Genomic DNA, 25,464 nt, shown 5'->3' with positions numbered 1-25,464 from the left:
TTGTTTTCGCACAGTTAAGTAAAGGAATTCCAAAATCTTAATTAAATCTCAGCTATGGAAGATGACTGGGCAAGAACAAACATATTTTACGCAAGTAGTTAAATAAAAGTTCAGCTTTCAATATAGTACCGGTATAAGACAAGACTCAGTGTGAAGATGCAGCATAGTGGTTAGAGCCTATGTGGGGCAAAGGCTAGAGCAGCCTTTCTCAACATGGTGCCCTTCGGATGTTTTGAACTACAGCTCCCTTCAGCCCCAGTCTGTTTGGCTGTGGGAGTTCAAAACATCTGGAGGGGCCCAGGCAAAAAGCTGGAAAGAGTGTTGAATGAGAGAGAGCCACTTGCACCAATCTCTCTCTCTCAGCCTAACTCACCTTGCAGGGTTTGTTTAAAAGATAACATGCATGGGCTCATGTATGTTGGCCAGAACTTCCTGGCAGAAGAGTGGGATAGAATCCCATAGCAAGAAATGCCCAGTGGGGTTTAGTTACCCCCATTTGTGTGCAATGTGCTGTTCAGTGCTAAGTTGCAGGACGCACTTTTATGATTGCTTCCAGCCTTGGCTTTTAGTTGCTTTTCCTGGTCTCAACTTCCAAACAAATGCCTGTTCAAATGAGTAACTCCCTTTCTCCTCGTGTGGACCTCTGAGAAAAATGAGCACTCGCAAAGAAATGAAGAGGAGAGGAAATGTGTTTTCTTAGTCATGGCTTGTTTAATACTTCACAGTCTGAGGTGGATCAAGAAGAGCCATTATTATCCCACGCCCCCTTTTTACCTGAAGGATGGGAAAACTGCCAAGTTCTCAATTTAGTTACAGAACAGCACTCCTATAATACATCGTATTGTACATACTGAGATTTTACCAGGTGCAAACTATTAGGAAGCAAACATTAAAGCAAAATGAACTAGAAGCCCTAGAAAGTAGACATGAAATATAAAGATGAAGCATTTGTTCTTAAAGTGTACACCATGTTCGATGTTTCATTAAAAAATATGCACCCAATAAGTTTTTATTTTATTTCAGGGATATATGCTGGTAAAGGTAAAGGTAAAGGTAAAGGACCCCTGACAGATAAATCCAGTCACGGACAACTCTGGGGTTGCGGCACTCACTTTACTGGCTGAGGGAGCCAGCGTTTGTCCATAGTTTTTCTGGGTCATGTGGCCAGCATGCCTAAGCTGCTTCTGGTGCAACGGAACACCGAAACCAGAGTAGTGCAAGGAAACGGCCTTTACCTTCCCACCGGAGTGGTACCTATTTATCTACTTGCACTTTGATGTGCTTTCGAACTTCTAGGTTGGCAGGAGCTGGGACCGAGCAATGGGAGCTCACCCCGTTGCGGGGATTCGAACTGCCAACCTTTCGATCGACAAGCCCAAGCGGCACAGTGGTTTAACACACAGCACCTTGATCCTTCACAGCACCACCCTGTAAAAGTTGGAAGGTGTACTGCAGCTCTGCACCCCAGCTGGATTAAGTAATTAAGGGGGCAGTAGGGGTCATGGTGGCACTGTGGATTAAACCACAGAGCCTAGGGCTTGCTGATCAGAAGGTTGGCGGTTCAAATCCCTGTGACAGGGTGAGCTCCCGTTGCTTGGTCCCAGCTCCTGCCAACCTAGCAGTTCGAAAGCACCTCAAAGTGCAAGTAGATAAATAGGAACCGCTACAGCGGGAAGGTAAACGGCGTTTCCATGTGCTGCTCTGGATTGCCAGAAGCGGCTTTGTCATGCTGGCCACATGACCTGGAAGCTATACACCGGCTCCCTTGGCCAATAGAGCGAGATGAGCGCTGCAACTCCAGAGTCGGTCACGACTGGACCTGATGGTCAGGGGTCCCTTTACCTTTACCTTTAGGGGTCATGGTGGTCTAATATAGCAGCTGCCTTTAATTTGGTTATGCAGTCTGAGCAGCTAAGAACCCAAAGCAGGTGCCTGCCCTTTTACCTTGTGGAGCCCAGGTGCCTGCTCACCTGCCCATTGTGGTCGACATCCTTGGCTTTTGGCTCTTTGGTGCTTCAATTGCAACCTTTGGAATGTAACCTTCCCTACTATAATACTTGCCTCAAGTGCCTTTATCTGGGCCTTTGACCCATACCTGTTTTCCTTGTTTTCCTTCATAGAATCATAGAATCATAGAGTTGGAAGAGACCACAAGGGCCATCCAGTCCAACCCCCTGCCAAGCAGGAAACACCATCAAAGCATTCCTGACAGATGGCTGTCTAGCCTCTGCTTAAAGACCTCCAAAGAAGGAGACTCCACCACACTCCTTGGCAGCAAATTCCACTGCCGAACAGCTCTTACTGTCAGGAAGTTCTTCCTAATGTTTAGGTGGAATTTTCTTTCTTGTAGTTTGAATCCGTTGCTCCGTGTCCGCTTCTCTGGAGCAGCAGAAAACAACCTTTCTCCCTCCTCTATATGACATCCTTTTATATATTTGAACATGGTTATCATATCACCCCTTAACCTTCAAAACTGTTGAGGCCCCAAACCCATGCTTCGTTTGCTCACTGGTATAACTGGCCCAGTGGGGTATGCCTGCTTTTTCTTACCGTGAAGAAGAAATGGTTGTCAAAATGGAAAGAGAAATCATACCAATTTCTTCTGACCACCAGGGCCAATCTGCCCTGTATAAGAAAGGGACACACAGGACTGTATTCAACTAAGTCCTGCTCAGAACAGAGCCACTGAAATTAACAAACCTAAGTTAATCATGTTCATTAAAACTCCTATGGCTCAACTCTGAGTAGAATTAGCGTGGAATACCACCCACAGCATGTTGAAAAATTATACAGTAACTGTGGAATCATGTTACAGGTAGGTAGCCGTTGGTCTGCCGTAGTCGAAACAAAACAAAAAAAAATTTTTTTTTCTTCCAGTAGCACCTTAGAGACTAAGTTTGTCATTGGTGTGAGCTTTCGTGTGCATGCACACTTCTTCGGATACAGACTGAAACAGAAGTCTGGACACCTTCTGTTTGTCATTGACCAATGACAAACTTAGCTGGTCTCTAAGGTGCTACTGGAAGAAAAAAAATTATTTTATTTTGTGGAATCATGGTAGGACATAATAGCTGATTATTTCATAATATGTTCTTGCCCATATTTAATGCCTTGAAGAATAGCAGAGGTGGGGTCTCCTACCTTATAAGAGTTAGGTTGGGCCTGACTTGGAGTTTCTGATGACTGTCTACATCAGGGGTAGGCAAACTAAGGCCCGGGGGCCGGATGTGGCCCAATCGCCTTCTCAATCCGGCCCGCGAACGGTCTGGAAATCAGCATGTTTTTACATGAGTAGAATGTGTGCTTTTATTTAAAATGCATCTCTGGGTTTTTTGTGGGGCATAGGAATTCATTCACCCACCCACCCCAAATATAGTCCGGTCCACCACATCGTCTGAAGGACGGTGGACCGGCCCATGGCTGAAAAAGGTTGCTGACCCCTGGTCTACATTTTGTAATATTAAGACTTACTCACATATCTCAGTCTTCACATAAATTATTTTGAAATTAGCTTTGAAGCAAATGCCATTATTGTAGCATTAAAACCATTTGACTTTGGGGTTTTGCCACCAGTTCTGTCTAACACACTTAATTTGGTTAAATGATCTGACATATCTCTGCCTATAGGGGAAATTCAAGGAGTCAAAATACATTAGTTCGTGGGTTTAATGTGTAGGCATAAAACTATACTTTTGTGTACTCTGGGACATAGTAGCTTGAGGCATATCACACTTAAATTGTTTAGAAGAATTTGAGTTTTAGACTCTGTCAGAAAACCTGACAAAAATATATTGGATATTTAAGCCCAAATACTCTACTTGAAAGGTTATTCAGTACACAGGAAATATTTTAAACTTCTCATCAAAGTTTGTCAACAAAGATGAACCTCTTACAGCTGAAGGAAATCAGGATACATGAGACATGGACCCTTCCATCTCCTGCCAATGAAATCCCCAATCTTGAGTGGGATAATTCACTAAATAAAATATGGAACGGTGACTTCTAAATTGTGATTAGGTATCACAGGGCACCCTGAAAGGTCACTGGGGTTCCTCAGAAATGGTCCTGGTGGATCATCTTCTAGAATGTGCTAACTTGGGGCTTCCGGGTTCAGCGCCAGCGCCGATCGGCGGGGTTTCGTCTCGTCTCCGAGACGGCCCGTCCCTGCTAGGAGTGGGGAGGGCAGCGAGAGCGACGCTGCGCCCCTTAGAACCTCGGGAAGGGCGTCCCGGGGGCAATTTGCTCGGCACAGCCCCAATCCGGACTCCCCAACTCTTCGGTTAGCTCTAATAAGAGCTCCGGAGCGAGGACGGTAGAAGTCGCGGGGGCCATTTTGAGCGGCAACGTTATTCTAGCAGGGAGAAGCTTCAAGCCGAAGGCGGAGAGCGCTGGATTCTTCCGAAAATAAAACGATTGGAAAAGACTGTAAGTAACCTCACGATTTGGATTATAAAACAATTTGGATCTGGGAGAGAGGGGAGAAAAGAGGAAGCCACCCCCCCCCACGGCAACAAAAGAGACAGTAAATAGAAACCCGAAGCCATAAACAGAAGATTTGCAATTCAAAAGGATCCCTCAAAGGCATCAAAGAGAATCTCCCCTTTGATGCAGGGTGAAAAGGGGAGAGAGACTGTGGTTTATGACTGCCCTGCAGCAAGAGGTAAAGACTGAGAAAAATCTTTCTTTTCCTCGGGAACCGGCAGCCCAGACAACCCAGTGAGTTGATCAGGATTTATGAGTCAATTTTTACTTCACTTTGTATTTCTGGACTTTGTGGAACTTCTTTTTTTGGTTTAAATGTTTGTGAAATGTGAGTTCGAACTTTATTGTTAATAAGACTTGAAGAATGCAGCCAGCTTGTTAAAATGGAGTCGAGAAAATAAACTGTGATCATATTCCACCCCACGTGTGAGGGACAGGGGATATCGCGAAGTCCCTCCCCTCCTGAGTTCAAGCCCGTCCCCGAGCAAAGGGGAAAGCAGGGAGAGTTCCGATTCCAGTGGGGAAGCAGGAAGTCGTGTCCGAGGCTCAGGCAAGGTAGAGGAGCCAGGGTCCCAGGTGGGACAGGAAGGGGCAAGTAAGGGGGGAAGACCCATCCCCCCAACTCCAGAATTACGCAGGAAGAGGAGGGGCAAGAGGATGGGTCTGCCAAAGCTTTTGTGTTGGAGAAAGACGCGCCAAAAGCCATTAGGAGGTTCTGAAACCGACTGACAACATCGCTCCGTGTAAATAGCAATGACTTGAGCACTGTAAATACGCAGCACCAATAAAAGAATAAAATGCAGAGCTGCGTAGCGTCGTTACTCTGAAGTAGTCCACTCCGGCCACTGTGACAGCAACCTCCTAATCATTTTTGGGCTACTTTGGAGTTGCCGGGATGAGCGTGTCAGAGGCGGAGAAGTGGCGGCAGATCGCTGAGCAAGCCCAGCTAGAACTGCAACAGCTGTCGCTGCAGGCGCAGGGAGAATTGAAGGCAGCTAAAGAGGAGACTAAGAAGGTCCAGGACGACCGGCTACAACTTGCGGAACAGGTGAGAGAGCTCCAGGAAAAAGAGCAGCATTTAAGGGCGGTGGCGGTAGACCTCCAAAACAAGCTGGATGCAGAGAAAAACAAGGCGGGAGGGGCACCCCAAGTCCAAGTGCTGCCAGGAAGGAGAGCCGGGACCCTAGTAAGCAAGTTCAATGGAGACCCGAAGGAGTTTCAGGGCTTTGAGACTGAGATTGTGTATGCTCTTGAGCTGCACCACGATGAGTTCCCTGATGATGAGCACAGAGTAGCGTTTATTGTGGAGCACCTTACAGGGGCGGCCAGGGAGTGGCTAAGACCGTTAATTGCAACAAGGAATCCTTGCATGAAGAATGTCAAACTATTTCTAGAAGGTTTGAAAACGATGTATTCGTCCGATAGTCATATGGACCAGACTAAGGAGGAACTTCATAATTTACGCCAAGGAAATATGACAGTTCGCGCGTATTGGGCGAAATTCACCATGCTGGTGCACAGATTGGGGTGGGATCTGGAGTCTGCCCCAATGCAAGCGGCGTTTTACTTGGGGTTGCATGAGGAGGTGAAGGATGAGCTCTCGAGAGGTCCAAAGCCCAGTAATATGGATCAACTGAGCAAAGCGGCTCTGGCGGTGGGGGTGAGGCAGGAATCCAGATGGAGCGACAAGCAAGCAACGCGCGCAAAGCGGGCTTGGTTCCCACGGTCGCAGGAGAAGCCACTCCCTCAACAACCCTTTCAAGCCACGCCTGGGGCCAGTCAGGACCAGGAACCCATGCAGATTGATAGCGCGCGCGCGCGGGCTTTTCAAACCCCAGCGGCGCCAAGACGCAAGGAGGGAAGGGGTGGGAATTGCTTTCTCTGCAACTCCCCCCAGCATCTCGTCAGAGACTGCCCACATCGCAGGGAGTGGCAAGGAAAGGCGGGAACGGTTGTGCCCTCCCCCACTGACGCAGCACCACAGCAGGGAAACGGGAAAGCCTGGCTGCAGGAGACAAGGGGCGGCAGCCAGGCACAGTCAGCAGACAACAGCCCCAGCCCACCCACCCGCACAGAGAGGAGCAGAGCCAGCCCACCCCTCCCAGAGCAGGAGTGGTTCTAGAAGTGACGCTCACGCTCCCAAATGGCTATCCATTGACGGTCCTCGCCCTAATTGACAGTGGTGCCTCAGCCAACTTCTTCTCGAGAAACTTTGCAGAAGAGCACCAGATCCAGCTTCTGCAGCTGGATTTTCCTCTGCACGTGGCAACCATTGACGGCAGAGAGCTGCTGGGAGGGGCCATCACTCATCAAACCCCCCCCATGAGAATGACGGTTGGAAGGCACTCAGAGACACTGGCATTCAACGTCACCACCATCTCAGACCCCCCAATCGTTTTGGGCATGAGCTGGCTGGCGCGCCACGACCCCTCCATAAGTTGGCATCAGAGATGCATCACTTTTGGATCGGACTTTTGCCTGGAACATTGCATGCAGCACCAACCAGGGGAGGGGCCTCCAATAGCCACGGTGGCCACCATGCACGTCAAAGGGGGTGAGGCGATACCCAAACCATACTGGGACCTGCAGGAGGTCTTCAGTGAAGCGGAGTCCGACCACCTGCCCCCACACAGGCCTTTTGACTGCCAGATCAACCTGGTGCCTGGGGCAACTATACCCCCAGCCAAGCTGTACGCCATGTCAGACCAGGAACTGGAGGATCTGCGCGCTTTTATCGACAAGAACCTCAAGCGGGGGTTCATCAGAGAAAGCAAGGCAGCAGGGGGCAGCCCGGTCTTCTGGGTGGACAAGAAAGACACGCAACAGCGCCGTCTTGTGGTGGATTTTAGACGGCTGAATTCGGTGACAGAGCCAGTGGCTTTCCCCATGCCCAGAGTGGATGATCTCCTGACAGCGGCACGCAGAGGCAAGATTTTCACCAAGCTAGACCTGAGGGGGGCGTACAACTTGATCAGGATCCGGGAAGGCGATGAGTGGAAAACCACGATGTTCACGCCTCTGGGCTCTTTTGAATATCTGGTGATGCCCTTCGGGTTGCAAGGGGGCTCAGCATGCTTCCAGGCCTTCATGCACCACGTCCTGGGGTCCCTACTCTTCAGGAAATGCTTGGTCTTTCTGGATGACATCCTTATTTACTCCAACGACCCAGTGCAGCACGTGAAGGACGTCAGGGAGGTGTTACAGCGCCTGAAGGAGAACCACCTGTATGTGAAGCTGGAGAAGTGCAAGTTTCACACCAAGGAGGTGGACTTCCTGGGCTACAAGCTGTCAGACAAGGGGCTGGCAATGGACAAGGACAAGGTGCAGACCATCCTGGACTGGCACAGCCCCAGGACGCGCAAAGATGCCCAACGCCTACTAGGCTTTGCCAACTTCTACAGGAAGTTCATCAAGAACTTCTCTCGAGTTACGGCTCCCATCACTGACTGCCTGAGAGGCAAGCAGAAGTTCAGGTGGACACCAGAGGCGCAAGCAGCGTTCGAAAGCCTCAAGAGGGTGTTCGCCTCAGACCAGAACCTGTTCCACGTGGTTCAGGACGCGCCCCTACGCATTGAAACAGATGCTTCTGATAAGGCTGTGGGCGCCATTTTGTTGCAACTGGACGCCAACAGAGAGTGGAGACCCTGTGCCTTCTTCTCCAGGAAGTTGACCCAGCCCGAGCGAAACTACACAGTTTTTGATCGGGAACTTCTTGCGATCCACGCGGCGTTCCAGCACTGGAGACACTTCCTGGTGGGCGCCAAGCACCCCATCCAGGTGTGCACAGACCACAAGAACCTGGAGTTCTGGAGAACTGCCAGGGTGCTCAACCAGCGGCAGATACGGTGGGCGGAGTTCTTCTCGAACTTCAACTTCTCCATACACTACATCCCAGGAGAGCAGAATGTCAGGGCGGATGCCCTCTCCCGCAAGCCAGAGTACATGGAGGAGGAGGCGCCACCAGCCCCAAGGCACATTTTCCCCCCGTCGGCATGGTCCTGCGGAGCAGCAGTGGTGAGCGAGGCAGAACTCACAGCACTGACGGCAGCGGATGAATTTGCCAACCGCATCTTCAGAGAACTGAGAGGGGGGAGGGAGCAGGCAAAAGACTTTGCAGAACGCAGAGGGCTGCTTTTCTACAAGGGTGCGCTGTACCTACCCACCACCCAGCTTCGACGTACGGTCCTCAAGCAGATGCACGACAACCCTACAGCGGGGCATTTTGGAAGGGACAAGACCACTCACCTAGTCATGAGACACTTCTGGTGGCCAGGGGTGAGGGAAGATGTTCGAGACTATGTAAGGGGCTGTACCACCTGCCAGCGGGCGAAGGTGGTCAGAGCAGCGCCACCAGGGTTGCTGGAGCCCTTAGCCACACCACACAGGCCGTGGGAAGTGGTGTCCATGGACTTCATCACAGATCTGCCTTCGTCCAGGGGTAAGACTGCAGTGTTGGTGGTGGTGGACCTCATGTCCAAAATGTGTCACTTTATACCGTGTGCCAGGGCAGTCTCGGCAGAAGAGACAGCCAAACTGTTTGTTGATCACATTTTCAGACTGCATGGATTACCTTTAAGGGTTATTTCGGATCGTGGCCGCCAATTTGTTTCCAGGTTCTGGCGGCGGCTCATGAACCTCCTGCAGGTGGAGGTCAGCTTGTCGACGGCTAGACACCCGCAGACCAACGGACAAGCGGAGAGGGTCAACGCCATTCTGCAGCAGTACCTGAGATGCTACGTCAGCCAGCGGCAAACGGACTGGGTGGATCGCTTGCCACTAGCAGAATTTGCCTACAACAATGCAGTGCACGTCTCCACAGGGGTGTCGCCCTTTAAGGCCAATTACGGGCGCGACCTCAGATCTTTCCCAGAGAGGGAGAGGGAGGAGGAGGAGGAGGGCCCACAGGCTGAGGATTGGGCAGAGGAACTGGAGACGGTGCACCAGCAGCTCAGAGAACACTTGGAGAGGGCCAAGGAAGCGTACAAAAAGGGGGCAGATCGCCACAGGCGACAAGGGGAGGTCATCAGGGTGGGGGACAAGGTGTGGTTGTCCTCGGAGGGCCTTCCCACCAGAGGGAGGTGCAAAAAGCTGGCACCCAAATGGCTGGGCCCCTTCACGGTCACGCAACAGGTCAACCCGGTGGCATACAGGCTGGCACTGCCAGAGGACATGAGGGTGCATCCAGTGTTTCATAGATCGCTGCTGTCGCCGTACAGGGAAAGCAGCAGGCTCAGAGACAGCGAACAAACCCCCGAGGGAGGGGGGGAGAGGGAAAGCAGGGAGCAACTCAATGAGGCCACGGCCATCCTGGATTCAAGGTGGGGGGTGGGGGGCCTGGAGTACCTCATGGCATGGGAGGATGCTCCACCGTCCCAGAATGAATGGGTTCCCGCCACTCAGATACAGGAGGAATTCTTGGTGGAAGAATTTCACGCCCTCTTTCCCCACAGACCCAAGCCCTGGCACATGGAAAGGGAGGGGGAGGAGGAGGAGGCACGGGAGAACAGCTCACCATGGCGCTGGGAAGCGGAGTTTGAGGAACCAGAGGATGAGGTATGGGTGTCGCCAAGATCCACCCAGTCAGAGGAAGGAGCAGATTGGCAAAACATTTTTACCCCCACCAGCTCTGACGCCACGGACTTTTTGGGATTCCCGTCCTCCCAGGCGGAAGGGGGGGGCTCGCAGGACTGGGGGGAGGTGTTCACACCAACGGGCTCGGAGAGCACCGAGTTTTTAGGCTTCCAGTCGTCACCGACACATGGGGGGGGCCTGGGGAGGGGTGAAGGAGAGCTTGGGAGGGGGGTGGATGTGAGGGACAGGGGATATCGCGAAGTCCCTCCCCTCCTGAGTTCAAGCCCGTCCCCGAGCAAAGGGGAAAGCAGGGAGAGTTCCGATTCCAGTGGGGAAGCAGGAAGTCGTGTCCGAGGCTCAGGCAAGGTAGAGGAGCCAGGGTCCCAGGTGGGACAGGAAGGGGCAAGTAAGGGGGGAAGACCCATCCCCCCAACTCCAGAATTACGCAGGAAGAGGAGGGGCAAGAGGATGGGTCTGCCAAAGCTTTTGTGTTGGAGAAAGACGCGCCAAAAGCCATTAGGAGGTTCTGAAACCGACTGACAACATCGCTCCGTGTAAATAGCAATGACTTGAGCACTGTAAATACGCAGCACCAATAAAAGAATAAAATGCAGAGCTGCGTAGCGTCGTTACTCTGAAGTAGTCCACTCCGGCCACTGTGACACCACGTGACAAGTTTTGACCTTGGCAGGATTGAATTATGTCAACAAAAAAGTGTTCCCCTGAGTTCCAGCGGTCTGTTTTGACCTTAATGTGGGAAACAAGAATAGAGCTATGTCAAGAGGAGACACGACGGCAAGAGTTACAGCAAAAATTTCAGATGGTGATGGCAGAATATGATTTTTTAGGGGATGAAGCTTTTGACACTGAAAAAGATGAATGCGAGAATGACAATGATGATGACTGTGATTTGGAAGGAAAAGATGAAGATGAGGACTGTGATGATTCAACACAAAATGAAGCACACCACGAAAAAAATGATGACTTTACTCTACAAAAAGTTGGATGGAGTGCCCCGCTTTTGAGGGGGGCACGATTGGTATTATTGGAACTCCAGAACGCCCACAGGGAAGAAGGAAAAAATATGCAGAGAAGAGAAGAAATTCAGGGGTCCTGTATGGTGGCCTGGATGGCAAAAGACTGTAAACAGGGGGTGGGGTGAAGGGAAAGTGATGTTGTGATTATATGGATGGATTAATAGGTTTATAACTGGTCTGCTGATTATGGAATTTGCTGGATTGGGGGGGTGGAGCTGGTAATCGGGGATGTAAGGTTAAATTGAGAATAGTTATAGTTTTAAAAGTGAATAGATTTTGGAAAATGTGAAAATATGGAGGCTTATAGAGGGAGAAAAAATTAGGCACGGGAAGATAAAATGGGAGTTTGATTTTTCAGTGATTTGAATATTAGATGAAAATGTTAACAATTGATTTATAAGTTGTATAAGATACAAAGGTGTATTTTTTTTAAAGTAAGAAACTGTTGCAGATGATAAAAAAGGGATGAAAACCGGGGAAGGGGTGGGAGGGGAAGCCCACAAAATATGGCTTTACAATCATGAATGTAAGAAAATTTTTTCTGTTTTGTATTGTTTTTTTCTCTTTTTTTGCCTTTTCTTTTTTTTTCTTTTTTCCTATTTCTATTTTTCTTTTTTTTTTGGTATGACAATAGATGGTTGGATGGATGGCCTCCTACGTACTGCCCTGGTTTGCTGGAGCTCCCTGGTGGCAGGGGGGGGCTTTGGGGTCAGGGGAGGGGGAGGAGGACAGAAATCCAAGCATAAAATGGACCATCTCTGACTGTTCACATACATGGGATACTTCTGTGGCAGGGGAGGACCCATGTGAGTGGGTAGGAAGGAGGTGGAAAAGGTGTTTATGTATGTACCGTTTTTTTTGTTTTTTTTGTATTCTGTAAAATTAATAAAAAGTATGTTTTAAAAAAAAATAGAATGTGCAAACTTGGGGAAGTGTTGGGTGTCTTCTGGGGAACGATCTCAATTTACTAAGCCTATGGCGAGTGTAGGAAATTAAAGTCTGCCAGAGAATCTGACCAGAATCCTTTACAACATGCAAGGGTTCTGCAGAGAATTTCGTTGGAAGAAAGATTGATATGGAGGTAGAAAGTCTGAAAACCACGGATCTCGAAGAAATGACTGGGGGCTTTTTTTTTCTCCTTAGAGAGTTAAAAATGGAGGTAGATGAATGATATGGACATTATGGTACTTTTGCAAGATTTCACTGTAAAGTACTTCTTGTGGAGGAGCTGGAAGAAAGATGTGTCGGAATTCATGATGCTAAAGATATTAAGAAGTGTCTTATGAAATGAAGTGCTGTTTAAAACTGTGACCAGCAACATGACAGGCAGACTGCTTGCCAGCGAGAGAGAGAAGGGAAGTCATAAAAAAAATATCTCTCCACACCTGTGTTAAAATAAAAATAGTTGAACAGTCTGCAGCTCAACTACAGACTGACTGGCAACACTGACGAGAATAGAAAGCTCTACGCATGGGTGCGAAAATACACTGGAAAACTGTTTTCAAACAAGGGGAAAATATGTAAAATTCTAGGGGAAGGGGGCTTCATGCTCAAGTCACTTAAGACTGGAACAGTATCAATATTTCCTGTATAATGCCTGCTCATGGTTATTTTGAAAGAAGGGACATAAAAGTTTGGAAAGCAGCATTTAGAAGCCAGCTGGTGACAAACATCAGGTGAAAAATATTCAGCTTTAAACCCGGGTGTTCTTTTCTCCCAAGAAACCTAATTAAATAAACTATTTGTATATGACACAGTAATAATTTTAATGTATAATTTATTTGCAACACTGATTTAATTACTGTATATACAGTGGTACCTCGGTTTAAGTACACAATTGGATCCAGAAGTCTGTACTTAACCTGAAGCGTACTTAACCTGAAGCAAACTTTCCCACTGAAAGTAATGGAAAGTGGATTAATCCATTCCAGACAGGTCCCCAGAGTACTTAAACTGAAAGTACTCAAACCGAAGCGTACTTAAACCGAGGTATGACTGTACTGCATTTTGCACTTTGAGGCTGCCCCCCAAATTTTCCAATGAAAGGGTCTCGCCCCCCAAGTTCCATGGTGGCATGCTGATGTCACGCGGCCCCAGGCCACCTCAATCGTGGGGAGGAGGCAGAGCATGTGTTTACCGGAAATGTTAATATTACCTTTCATTTAAAGAAAAACGCTTTACGTGAATTAGAATTTAAAAAGAAAAAATTGCCTGCCACATTCCTTGGCCTCTGCACCTGAGTCTCAAATGTCTGCTCCTTCTAAATATGGAGGCTCCATTTAGTTCCCAGGGCTTATAGCTGTTGTCAGACTCATCCCCCATGAATTTGACTATCTGTTTTAAAAAGCCATTTAAGGTAATAACAATGACCAGATCCTGTGGCATTTAAATATGCACTTCTTGAAAAAGGATTTCCTTTCGCTCGTCAGTTTTATTAGGTAACCCTGAAGGCAAACAGCGTTTCCGCGCGCTGCTCTGGTTTCGCCAGAAGCGGCTTAGTCATGATGGCCACATGACATGGAAAAACGGTCTGCGGACAAATGCCAGCTCCCTCAGCCAGTAAAGTGAGATGAGCGCCGCAACCCCAGAGTCGTCTGCGACTGGACTTAACTGTCAGGGGTACCTTTACCTTTTGTGAAGGATCAAGGATCAGGCCCAAGGATCCTTCCACTCATGAACTGCCCTAGAAATGTCAAGCTGCCTTGGGCTGCATTCTGCGGTGAAGTTGCTCCTTGCAATTCCTAAAATATCAGAAGCCCACTCCATCTTGGGTCAGGGTTTCCAGTGTGGCTGCCTGTGTTCTGCAGAAAATATCACTGTTGAGGTACAACAGGTGCTACGATGTGTATTTTTCAGAAACAATTGAATGCATGTTTCAAGAAGCTTTTCCAGCAGGATGAAAAGGCAGGCTCACTGGCAGCTGAGTTTTGGACTATGATCTTTAAATCTAGCTTCCCAAGCATCAAACTATTTTTTTCAAAATTCAACCTCTGAATTTAGGAATCATTTTGAACAAGTACACTCAATCTGTAGGTTAGGCACGGTAAATTTAAACCAGTAAATCCAAGGACTGAAAATCTCCTTAAAATAACAAAATTCTCCCCAGCAACTCTATTATTCCCTAGCTATAGTGCTATAGGATTTCAAGGAACCTTTCAGAAATGGGGAAAATATCACTTGGTGGGTTGATTTTCCTTTCCTCAATCCTGACAGTCTTCTTCCTATTAGTTTGCAGGGATATTTAGTGGGGAGTTTATTAAGAGATGCTGGTGCCAAAGCCCTATTACAGCTTTTGTTATTTCAGACGTTTTGTTATTTCAGACACTTGGGGCAATGAAGATTAGATATTTGCCTTCTAGCATCTGGAAACAGTTTGGAAATTGACTCCCAATTCTTAGAACTCTGTAACTCAAACAGGTAAGTACCAAATCCCAAAATAAAAGCTAATACGTACCACACTCCATTATAAAGGGGAAAATACGATATTTCTAAACATCTGGGACTACCTACTCTGAGGGTTTGGGGGTTGTTGTTTTTTTAAAAAAAGAAAAATATTCTCTTCCTGAAATTCCAAGTGATCTTATTTCCCAATAATAACCCTACTTTTAAGTTATTACAGGGCACGGCCTCTGGATTTACATTTGTTTTTGTACCCATATTTACTGTAACTGCTCTGTCATATATGATCTAGTTGAGATTCCTGAGTTGCAGGGGGTTGGACTAGATGCCCCCCAGGGTCCCTTCCAACTCTACAATTCTATGATTCTGAATCTCTGTTACACACAAATGGATATTTTCATTTTGTAGGAGAAGCTGCAACACCCCCAAAGGCTTAGAGATCCAAAAGAAAAGCGTTAATTCTTACGTGCAGGGGTACAGAGGAGCGGGGACAGGGTTGAGCACAGATTTGGGACTTTTTCCATACTAGCAGCAATTATGAATTATGATTTGTGGTGCTGGAGGAGACTCTTGAGAGTCCCATGGACTGCAAGAAGATCAAACCTATCCATTCTTAAGGAAATCAGCCCTGAGTGCTCACTGGAAGGACAGATCCTGAAGCTGAGGCTCCAATACTTTGGCCACCTCATGAGAAGAGAAGACTCCCTGGAAAAGACCCTGATGCTGGGAAAGATGGAGGGCACTAGGAGAAGGGGACGACAGAGGACGAGATGGTTGGACAGTGTTCTCGAAGCTACGAACATGAGTTTGACCAAACTGCGGGAGGCAGTGCAAGACAGGAGTGCCTGGTGTGCTATGGTCCATGGGGTCACGAAGAGTCGGACACGACTAAACGACTAAACAACAACAGCAGCAATTATGTCAAGCTGCTACAACATCATGGTAACTTAGGGACTCCCCTTGCTCCGACAAGTGAATGAAGTAAAGACGAGGCCTTCAAGTTTGACTGCTGTTTGTAACAGCAAGATCCAAGCAGAGGCTGGATATCTCTCTCTTTTGATGGGGGCCTCTGCTTCAAGCTAGCTGTTTTAAGTGGTGACACTCTGCAAGTCCCTTTGCAATTCCAGTTACCGCGAAAGCTAAAGGATGTGTGCCACCTTTTGTCAAAGCTCAATGGATTTGAAAGGTCGAACATATGCCATCAAGAAACAAGCCCAACTGAATTCAATAGAGCTTATTCCCAGGAAACTATGTCTAGGATTAAACTAGGTAAATGTTGTGGTGAAAAGTCAAGAAAGCATAACCTTAAATTAATGGCTTTCATTCAACGTCTTTTGTGCAGATCAAGAACTAAAGAAAGCAAGCCTGTAGGGTTATATTCAACCAGAGCCAATAGTTAAATTTCCTGATCTAGACTTGTGTGAAAATGAAGGGAAAACAGGCTTCCAATTGAAGAGTAGCCTTCATAACACATCCTGGTATGGAGAAAACTTGTCTAAGGAATTTAGACTGGACAGCTTCCAGTAGACTTAAACTGGCATCAAACCAAAAAATTCCACAAAATAGTTGACCTAAAGGTTTGGCTTTAGAAACCTCGAGCACAGCAGGTATGAAATTATGGAAAGATACACATTAAATTTTAATATTCCTTATAGGTTTATCTACCACATCTTGTTCAGCTGACCATGTTTGTAAAGAATTGAAAAGCTATGCTCAAACATTTAAGAACTCTCATATGTCTGATGAGCTGTTCCATCAAAATACCATTTTGGAAGTCTGTATTGTTTCGGAAACACAATTACCTTGCTTTTGTCACAATCTTTTCAAACCAAATTTTGTCTGGGATAGAAATACAGCATCATCTGCAGCCAATGATTAAAAAAAATACTTTTTGCAGCCAACTTGGGGACATGGTTAATTGGAGACGATAAAAACTCAGCCATGTCATTTATATACAAATGGAACAGGACAGCAGCCCAAAGAAATCCTGCTTTTAGCCCCTTTAGTGGAAGGCACAGAGTCTGTACGATAGCCTTCTATGGTACATTTTACCTTCAGGTAGCTATTATTACATACAGTGGTACCTCAGTTTAAGAACAGCCCTGTTTACGAATGATTCGGTTTACGAACTCCACAAAACCGCAAGTAGTATTGCGGTCAGCGAACTTTACCTTGGTCTAAGAACGGAAGCTGAACGGTGGAGGGGCACCGCCGATGGGAGGCCTCATTAGGGAAAGCGCACCTCAGTTTAAGAATGGCTTTAGTTTAAGAACGGACTTCCGGAGCGGATTAAGTTCGTAAACTGAGGTACCACTGTAAACCTTTACTTAGAAAAAGGAGTGGTGCCTATAGTTGATGAGGGCAATTTCCTCCAAAGTTTTATATGGAAAACCAAACCAAAAACTGTCCTTAAGTCAATGTATGCTGCACACAAAGCAACCCCATATTTGCTTATTTTAAAGAAATTATTGCTTATTTGTCAATCAAATGGTTTACAACCAGAGAATAATTCATGGTGAATCTACGCTATCTAAACACAGCAGGTTCATCTGATGAAATGGCTGCCTCTTCTAACCAGCCAATTAGCTTATTATGAAGGTTGTTTTTGTTTGTTTGTTTGTTTGTTTCTGCAGAAAGCTTGCCAATTACATAGAACAAGCTGTCTGGGTGATAAGTTTGCTGGATCAGTTTTAGAACCCTTTTAAATATGGGGCCTCATTCCCACCGTATAGTGGTACCTTAGTTTATGAACACAATTGGTTCCGGAAGTCTGTTCATAAACTGAAGCATTCATAAACTGAAGCGAACTTTCCCACTGAAAGTAATGGAAAGTGGATTAATCTGTTCCAGACGGTCCTCGGAGTACTTAAACTGAAGCGTTCATAAACTGAAGTGAACTTTCCCATTGAAAGTAATGGAAAGTGGATTAATCCGTTCCAGGTGGGTCCGTGGAGTACTCAACCTGAAGCGTACTTAACCCAAAGCATGGGTGTAATTGGTTCCGGAAGTCTGTTCATAAACTGAAGCATTCATAAACTGAAGCGAACTTTCCCATTGAAAGTAATGGAAAGTGAATTAATCCGTTCCAGATGGGTCCGCGGTGTTCGTAAACCGAAAATTCGTAAACCGAGGTGTTCATAAACCGAGGTTTCACTGTATTCTGAGTCTCAGTTACGATGCTGTTGAATACGTAATACGTATATGCAGCCAGCAGAGGAGCCCCCAAGCTAACAATAAATTTCAAAAATGATGGCGATATAAAATCTATTCCTGTGGCTTTTTTATTCTTTAGCAGGGATCCTTCCTTTCATGTCCTCCAACACTGCTCAGGTGAAAGTAGAGACATTTCTCACTCACTCCAACTGACCCTCCTTGGCCCCATTTTTGCACCCCCACACTTGCAGAGCAAGTGTTCTCAACTGTCCTGAGAAAACCCCTTAATCCCATTTTTTTTTTAAAATTATTTGGTATATGTATATAAATTGGGAGGGGGAGTATATTCCTCATACTCTATATCTCCATCAGCAGTACCCTTTGCTATTTGCAAATCTCTCCACATTTAGCTAAATGCAGCCCCACATAATTGCATTTGGAATCTTTGGGGAACCAATAAATGTTCCAACCAACCTAAGTATCAAACTCCAAAATCCAGTAGTTCTGGGCATATAAACTGACTCCTATACATGCATTTTAACCTCCTGCAAAAATTAGGGCTGCCGCAGGACATGAAGATTGCATTTTTTGTGTGTCTAATATTGTCCAAGTATTGTTTACAATTGATTTTTTTAGAATGACATGGCATGCAAACATTCTCTGCATACATCCCAGACCTTTAAAGCATATTCAAACTACATGCTCCCTCCCCAAATTCTGGGAACTGTAGTTAATCCACTGCAGACCCACAATTGCCAACACCCTTAACAAGCTACAGTTCCCAGGCTTCTTGGGGGGTTGTCCTTTGGGTGTGTTTTAAAGTGTGTCATCAGATCAGTAAGTACAGCAGCTTTAGCAGGCTTACAAGGAATCATAGGCGTTATAATTGTGTTAACATTTGTTGAAATAAAACATGCTAAGCCTTCCATGGGACTCTCTTACTACAGAGAGTGGCTGCCAGAATGTGGCACCTTAAGCAATTAAGCACCATGGCTTCAGATTGCCTAATATCCTGTAGAAGTAGAATGTCAAATCCACTTTTAAAAATCCAGAAACTGTTTATCATGTTGTTTAGAAGACCAGTCTGCTATATCCAAGTGTTTTAGCCCTAATTCACTTGGGGCTCTCCATTTATTTATTCCTCTTTGCTCAAAAACTCAAGGTCTAAAAAAAACCCACATCATTTTTATTAACAAAGGGGACCTGCTCTGAGTCCTCATTTGTGCCATTAACAATTTGACTTCAAAAGTAGAAACTTCAACAGTGGAAAGAAGTTCCTCGGAAATGAAGAGACTGATAAAACAAGTAAGCTGAAAGGGCAAGTCAAGAGGGTCAAATCTCTCCAAAATCCTTTGGAGTTATCAAAAGCAACAATATAGCAGCTCAGCTAGAAGGCTCAACCAATGGTGAAAACCAAAATTAAGGAAGCTATAAGAGCCACGAAGGAATCCTTCATCGTCCACCTTAATAAATTGTGATAATTATTTTATCACAGTACTCAGCAAGTGGTTTTCATTAAGACTCCAATCTACTATTTCCTGTTCTATTGGGTATTTTCCTACTAGTACTCAGGACAAAAATGTGAACAATTCATGATAAATAAGTAACCCCCAAATTTATTAGATAAAATTAGGTACCATCCTCCACATTCCAGAGATAGACTAGATATTCTGGTACTGTACCAAAAACTATCCCCAGCCAAGCATATTGAGGTAAGCTCAGACATAGTCTTCTAGAAACCGACTCTTGGAGGACTTTGTGCAACCCATGGATTAGAAATCACATTGTTTTAGTTATATTTTGTGGTTTTAAATGTTTATATGAATGTTTATATTGGAAGACACTATATAAATATTTTAAATCAATCTTCCCCAGTCTGGTGCCCTCCAGATGTAACTACAATTCCCACCAGCCCCAGCTAGGATGGGGTGGGAATTATAATCCAATCCAGGTTGGGGGAGGTTCCTTTGAACAAACACCTACATCACAAAATTATAGAACTGTAGAGTTCTAGTCCAACCCCCTGCAAAGCAGGAATCTTCAATAAAGCATCCTAAACTTTCCCACTCTTCTCAACCGTTCCTTATAAGGATGATTTCCAGACCCTTGTTCATCCACATATGTTCCAGTTTTTCAATATCCTTCTTAAATTGTGGTGCTCAGAACTGGACATAGGACTCCAGGTGTGGTCTAACTAAAGCAGAATAGAGTGGGACTATAACGTCCCTTGATTAGGACACTCTACTCCTGCTGATGCAACCTAGAATAGCATTAGCTTTTTTGCTGCTGCATCACGCTGTTGACTCATGTTAAGACTGTGGTATACTAAGAACCCTAGATCCTTTTCACATGTACTACTGTCCACCATCTTATATTTGTGCAGCTGGTTCTTCCTGCCTAAGTGTAGAACCCTATTGAAATTCATTTTGTTAGTTCCAGCCTAGCTCTCCAATTGTTAATATTATGAGGGCCTTCGTCAAAAGTCTTACTGAAATCAAAATACACTAGAACCACAGCATTCCCCAGATCCACTAAGACTGTAACTTTCCCGGAAAAAAGAAATGAGATTTGTTTCATCTAGCATGACTTGTTTTGGAGATACTAATCCTGGGTCTTAGTAATCACAGCATCCAAGTGCTCATAGACCGACCCTTTAATTATCTGTTCCTGGTATTGACGTCAACCTGACCAGTCAGTAGTTACCTGGGTCTTTCCCCCCGTTTCTAAGTATGTTTCCGAGCACAATTCAAAGTGTTGGTGCTGACCTCTAAAGCCTGAAATGGCCTCGGACCAAAATACCTGAAGGAGCATTTCCACCCCTCTTGTTCAGCCCACACACTGAGGTCCCACCTCCAAGGGTCTTCTGGCGGCACCCCCCCCCCCCGGGAGAGAAGTGAAGTTACAGGGAAGCAGGGAGAGGGCCTTCTTGGCAGTGGCGCCCTCCCTGTAGAACAACCTTTCATCAGATGTCAAAGAGATAAAGAACTATACACTTTTAGAAGACATCTGTGAAAATGGAGATAACATTTGCTCTCCAGTCTGCAGGGACCTCACCTGTTCTCCAAGAATTATCAAATGTAATATACAGTGGCTCAGATCTTATATCTGCAACCTCCTTTAGTATCATTGGGTGCAGCTCATTAGACCCTGGAGATTTGAAATCAATTAAAGTAGCTAGTTGTTACCCTACCAACTCTTTTCCTATCTAGCCTCCCTAACTGGAGTCCTAATCCAGGACTTCCTGACTGCCATAAAAATTGTAGGGCTCTGGTATTTTCCCCCAGGGATAAATAATTAACTAGAGAAGGTCCAGATTTTTGCAGTCTATCTGTAAGGACAGATCAGTTATTAACAAGAGATTCAGCTAAGTTCCAGAAAGCTCTTAGGGATCTACTGAAAGATACTGATGACTGCTCTGTTGATACCCAAGTCAACCACTGGAATAGGAGATTGACTTTGGCCACAAAACATGTCCACACAAACCTCAACAGCAGGCATCCCCAAACTTCGGCCCTCCAGATGTTTTGGACTACAATTCCCATCTTCCCCGACCACTGGTCCTGTTAGCTAGGGATCATGGGAGTTGTAGGCCAAAACATCTGGAGGGCCGCAGTTTGGGGGTGCCTGCTCAACAGCATCCCAATCTCTGTGGAGACACTGGTGAGAAGGGAGGCAATCTTAGAGCAGATGGCAGAAGGCTTGGGAGGTATCAGAGCCAGGTGAAGGGCAATTCAGCTGGCAATGGTGACAAGAAATAAGTGCTTAGGCTTTTGGTCACCCATGTTTCTACTTAGCTTTCTCTGGGTTTTTAAAATGTCATTAAAAATAATAAAACCTCAGTTTGATGAATAGGAAGTCCAAAGCACAGATCTCATCCACTCTTTATAATAGTTTTCAAATATTCACAGCGTAATTGTATGTCATTTAGGTAAATATACAGTGCCCAAAATATAAACTGGAGAGATTGTTTACCAGGAAGTTGTCAATCAGTATGATGATTGGCAACTATAATAAGGGGTACAATCAACAGAATACTCCAATCCAGTTTTTATGATGTACAATTACACTATTTGCAAGTCCAGCAGAAATTTACAGCGGTCATAGTGTTTATTGTCAACATCCCATTTTATCATAATCATGACCTCACTCTGAATTATTATTATACTCAGCATATATTTTCTCTGAAGGCAAGTTGTATGCAGTTTTACCAGCCCTTATTATTTCCTAGCCATCATTTTGCTATTTGCTAATTGGTACCTTTGAAAGGCCTGCAGGCAGAAAGAAATCTTGGTTACCTGGACCTCCCACATTCAAATGTTTCTATGTTTTCTGCATCCACTAGGTCCACAAATCCAGTTTTCCTATATAACATAAACCAGTTCTTGCATAGTAATTTCATGCATTTATCTTCAGTTTAATCCTGAAGATAAGTGAAGCTGTGTCACATTCTACATGGTATTCCACCGATGTTTGGTACAACACACAGCTAAATCATGAAGGGGAGATGCTGCCTTCAAATGTGTGGGGAACTGCGCCGGGGAACCATGATTCCCCATATGTATTTCTCTGTGCTTAGATGCTGCTCACATCCGATGCATGGAGAACTCCATACCAAAGATGCTCTGAAATGCTAGATGCTATTAAATTAAGAATTTTCTGCATACTGACCAGTCAACTCCCCCCCCACCCCTGCCAAGTTCCCCTCCCTGTGGAGTCATCCTATTAGAATATAGGGAAAGGGCCTCTTGGATGTCATACTTACAATCCAAATTCAATGCCAAGCATACAGTTTCAATGGACATTAGATAGGCCAGATGTGAAGCTGGCCTAGACCAAAAGGAAGGGCTATGGAGTATAGCCTAAGGCCTAAGGTCCCTAAGACATTTGAAATCTTCATAGAATCATATTGTATCTAGTTAATCTGTCTTAAAGGCATCATGAAACTCCTGTGATAGGAAACTAAACAACTACTCCACCAACAACACACTAAACACAACATATTCCTTTTTCCCTCCAGTTTCCATGGTGGTATGATAAACTCTCTCTCTCTCTTAAGAGTGGTAAAATAAAATCAACGCAATATATTGTCAGAAATCAACATGGTGCTATGATATAGGGTAAGAAACTAACAGCACACAGACAATATGTTCTCCACATGCTATTTTGCATGCCTTTCTCTCAGTTGGGTTCCTGCAATTAATTGCAAAAAGCTTCACTTTCATGACAAGGCAACTTGATCAGATCATACAAAGAGGTTGGCAGTTTCTGTTATACTTTCTTGTGGAAAACAGACCTATCCACCTCTTAACACAGCACCATCCTAGACAGGCCCTGCATGTGTACTGTATATAAATGTGGACACCTCACTACTGCAAAAAGGTCCCTAAGAATATTTTTTAAAGGGAAATGTCATGAAAGATACCAAACATATAACATCCCAAAAGAATGATGTACAGTGGTACCTCGGTTTATGAACACAATTGGTTCTGGAAGTCTGTTCATAAACTGAAGCGAACTTTCCCATAGAAAGTAATGGAAAGTGGATTAATCTGTTCCATACGGTCCGCGGAGTACTTAAACTGAAGCATTCATAAACTGAAGCGAACCTTCCAATTGAAAGTAATGGAAAGTCAATTAATCCGTTCCAGATGGGTCCGCGGCGTTCGTAAACCGAAAATTCGTAAACCGAGGTGTTCATAAACAGAGGTTCCACTGTACAACCATGGCTGAATTATAACTTGCGGAACTGTTGCCTGGATCACTGACTGGAAACTTACCATTGGAGCGGTGAATACAGGTGTGCTGGTTATCGCTTAGGAAAAAGCCTTCTTTGCACTGGCATTCATAGCTTCCCATAGTATTGACACAGATCTGCTGGCAGCCACCATTGTTATCCAGACATTCGTCAACATCTAAAGAAAGGTATTTTGATAAGGGGTGTTAGCACACATGGAGAAAGAGTATGTCGAGAGTCAGAACCCAGCATATCATCATTCTTGCCCAATTCAGATATAACAACCTTGGTTTGATAAAGTGAGTGAGAACAAGTGCTGTGCCCAAGGGCCTCCAACCAACCTTCTCTTCCATGTCATAATGCAAAACATTGTTGTTTGTCAAACAACAGTTTCATACTACATCCCAAGTGGGAAATCATGCAGCCTTTTTGGTTGTTGTTCTTCAATACAAAGGTAGAATCAGATCAAAACACGGCTGCTTAGGGAGGAGCCCCGATTAATCTTCTGATCTTAGAGAACCAAAAATTCACCAGGTCTTGAGCAGAAGGTTTGAGAGATTCTTTTGTAAGATAAACAGACTTAGGGTTGGTGGGTAAGGCCTGAGGAGGACAAATTTGATAGGCATCTTCAAGTAATACATAAAGTAATTGTTCTTTTGAAATTCAGGACCTTCCCTTTCTCCCAGACATCTTCCAGCTTTAACTCAGAACTACAGTGCTGCTACAATCTGTAAAATGGAAATAGCAATGACTTGTCTCACAGATTAAAAATGTGTTATTGGATTAGACCACAATCCCACCTAGTCCTTCACTGTGCTTTCAGCACTGCAAACGGGATAGGTAAAGGTAAAGGGACCCCTGACCATTAGGTCCAGTCGTGACTGACTCTGGGGTTGCGCACTCATCTCGCATTATTGGCCGAGGGAGCCGGTGTACAGCTTCCAGGTCATGTGGCCAGCATGACAAAGCCACTTCTGGCGATCTTTCGAATCGGCCAATAAATGTGGAAAATTGTTGGCTTGGCAATTGAAGAAAAGACAAAAAGAGAATACAATTATAAAGATTATGGATGAAGGAAAATCTATTGAGAACCCTGCAGAGATACGGAAATGCTTTACAAAATATTACAAACAGTTATATAAAAGGGAAAAAGAAGATTTAGATGGAATTGAGAAGTTTATAAAAGAAAATGGACTGCAAAAAATTCCAACACAACAAAAGAGCCTACTGAATGGATTGATTACAAGACAGGAGGTTGAAACAGCAATACAAGAATTGAAAAACGACAAAGCCCCAGGACCTGATGGACTTACCTCCAAGTACTACAAAACATTAAAAAACTGGTTGATACAACCATTAATGGAGGTAGCAAATGAGATTTTAGGGGGGGGGGCAAAGCACCAGAGACTTGGAAAGAAGCTTTTATCTCTCTGATACCAAAACCGGATGTGGATAAGACTCAGGTTAAAAATTACAGACCAATCTCCTTACTAAATGTGGATTATAAGATATTTGCTAGTATTTTGGCATCAAGATTGAAAAGGGTGTTGAAAGACTTAATTCATAAAGACCAGGCAGGATTCCTGCCTGGTAGACATATGAAAGACAATGTGAGAATTATAATAGATATTCTTGAGAGATTGGAAGTGAAAATAAACACCAAAGCAATGTTAATTTTTGTAGATGCCGAAAAAGCTTTTGATAATATCTCTTGGAATTTTATGAAAAGAAATTTTGTAAAAATGGAGGTTGGCCAAAACTTTGTTAATGGGATTAATGGTATTTACTCTGAGCAAAGAGCTAAGATTATTGTAAATAATGTGGTCTCAGAAGAGATAAGAATTGAGAAAGGAACAAGACAAGGGTGCCCACTCTCCCCCCTGCTATTCATTTCCGTTCTGGAGGTTTTGTTGAACATGATAAGGAACGATGATGGTGTTAAAGGAATTACAGTGGGTACAAAACAATATAAGTTAAAAGCCTTTGCAGATGATTTAGTACTGACCTTGCAGAACCCTGAACAGAGTGCAGTGAGAGTACTGCAGATAATTCAAGAGTTTGGCAGTGTGGCAGGCTTTAAGTTAAATA

At 45.1% G+C, this 25,464-nt stretch overlaps 1 protein-coding gene across 2 annotated transcripts in view; it reads right to left on the bottom strand.

Moving 5' to 3' along the window:
* SCUBE1 (signal peptide, CUB domain and EGF like domain containing 1) overlaps positions 1–25,464 on the bottom strand; it is a 202,110-nt gene that overhangs the window by 128,496 nt on the left and 48,150 nt on the right. For both annotated transcript variants that reach the window (XM_060275195.1, XM_035137812.2), the window contains exon 4: positions 23,420–23,554. In XM_060275195.1, coding sequence (XP_060131178.1) covers positions 23,420–23,554 — 135 coding nt within the window. The remainder of the gene's footprint in view (positions 1–23,419; positions 23,555–25,464) is intronic.

This window comes from Zootoca vivipara, chromosome 5, assembly GCF_963506605.1.
Source record: "Zootoca vivipara chromosome 5, rZooViv1.1, whole genome shotgun sequence".
Lineage (NCBI taxonomy): Eukaryota > Metazoa > Chordata > Lepidosauria > Squamata > Lacertidae > Zootoca > Zootoca vivipara.
This window is presented reverse-complemented; position numbering and strand designations above follow the sequence as displayed.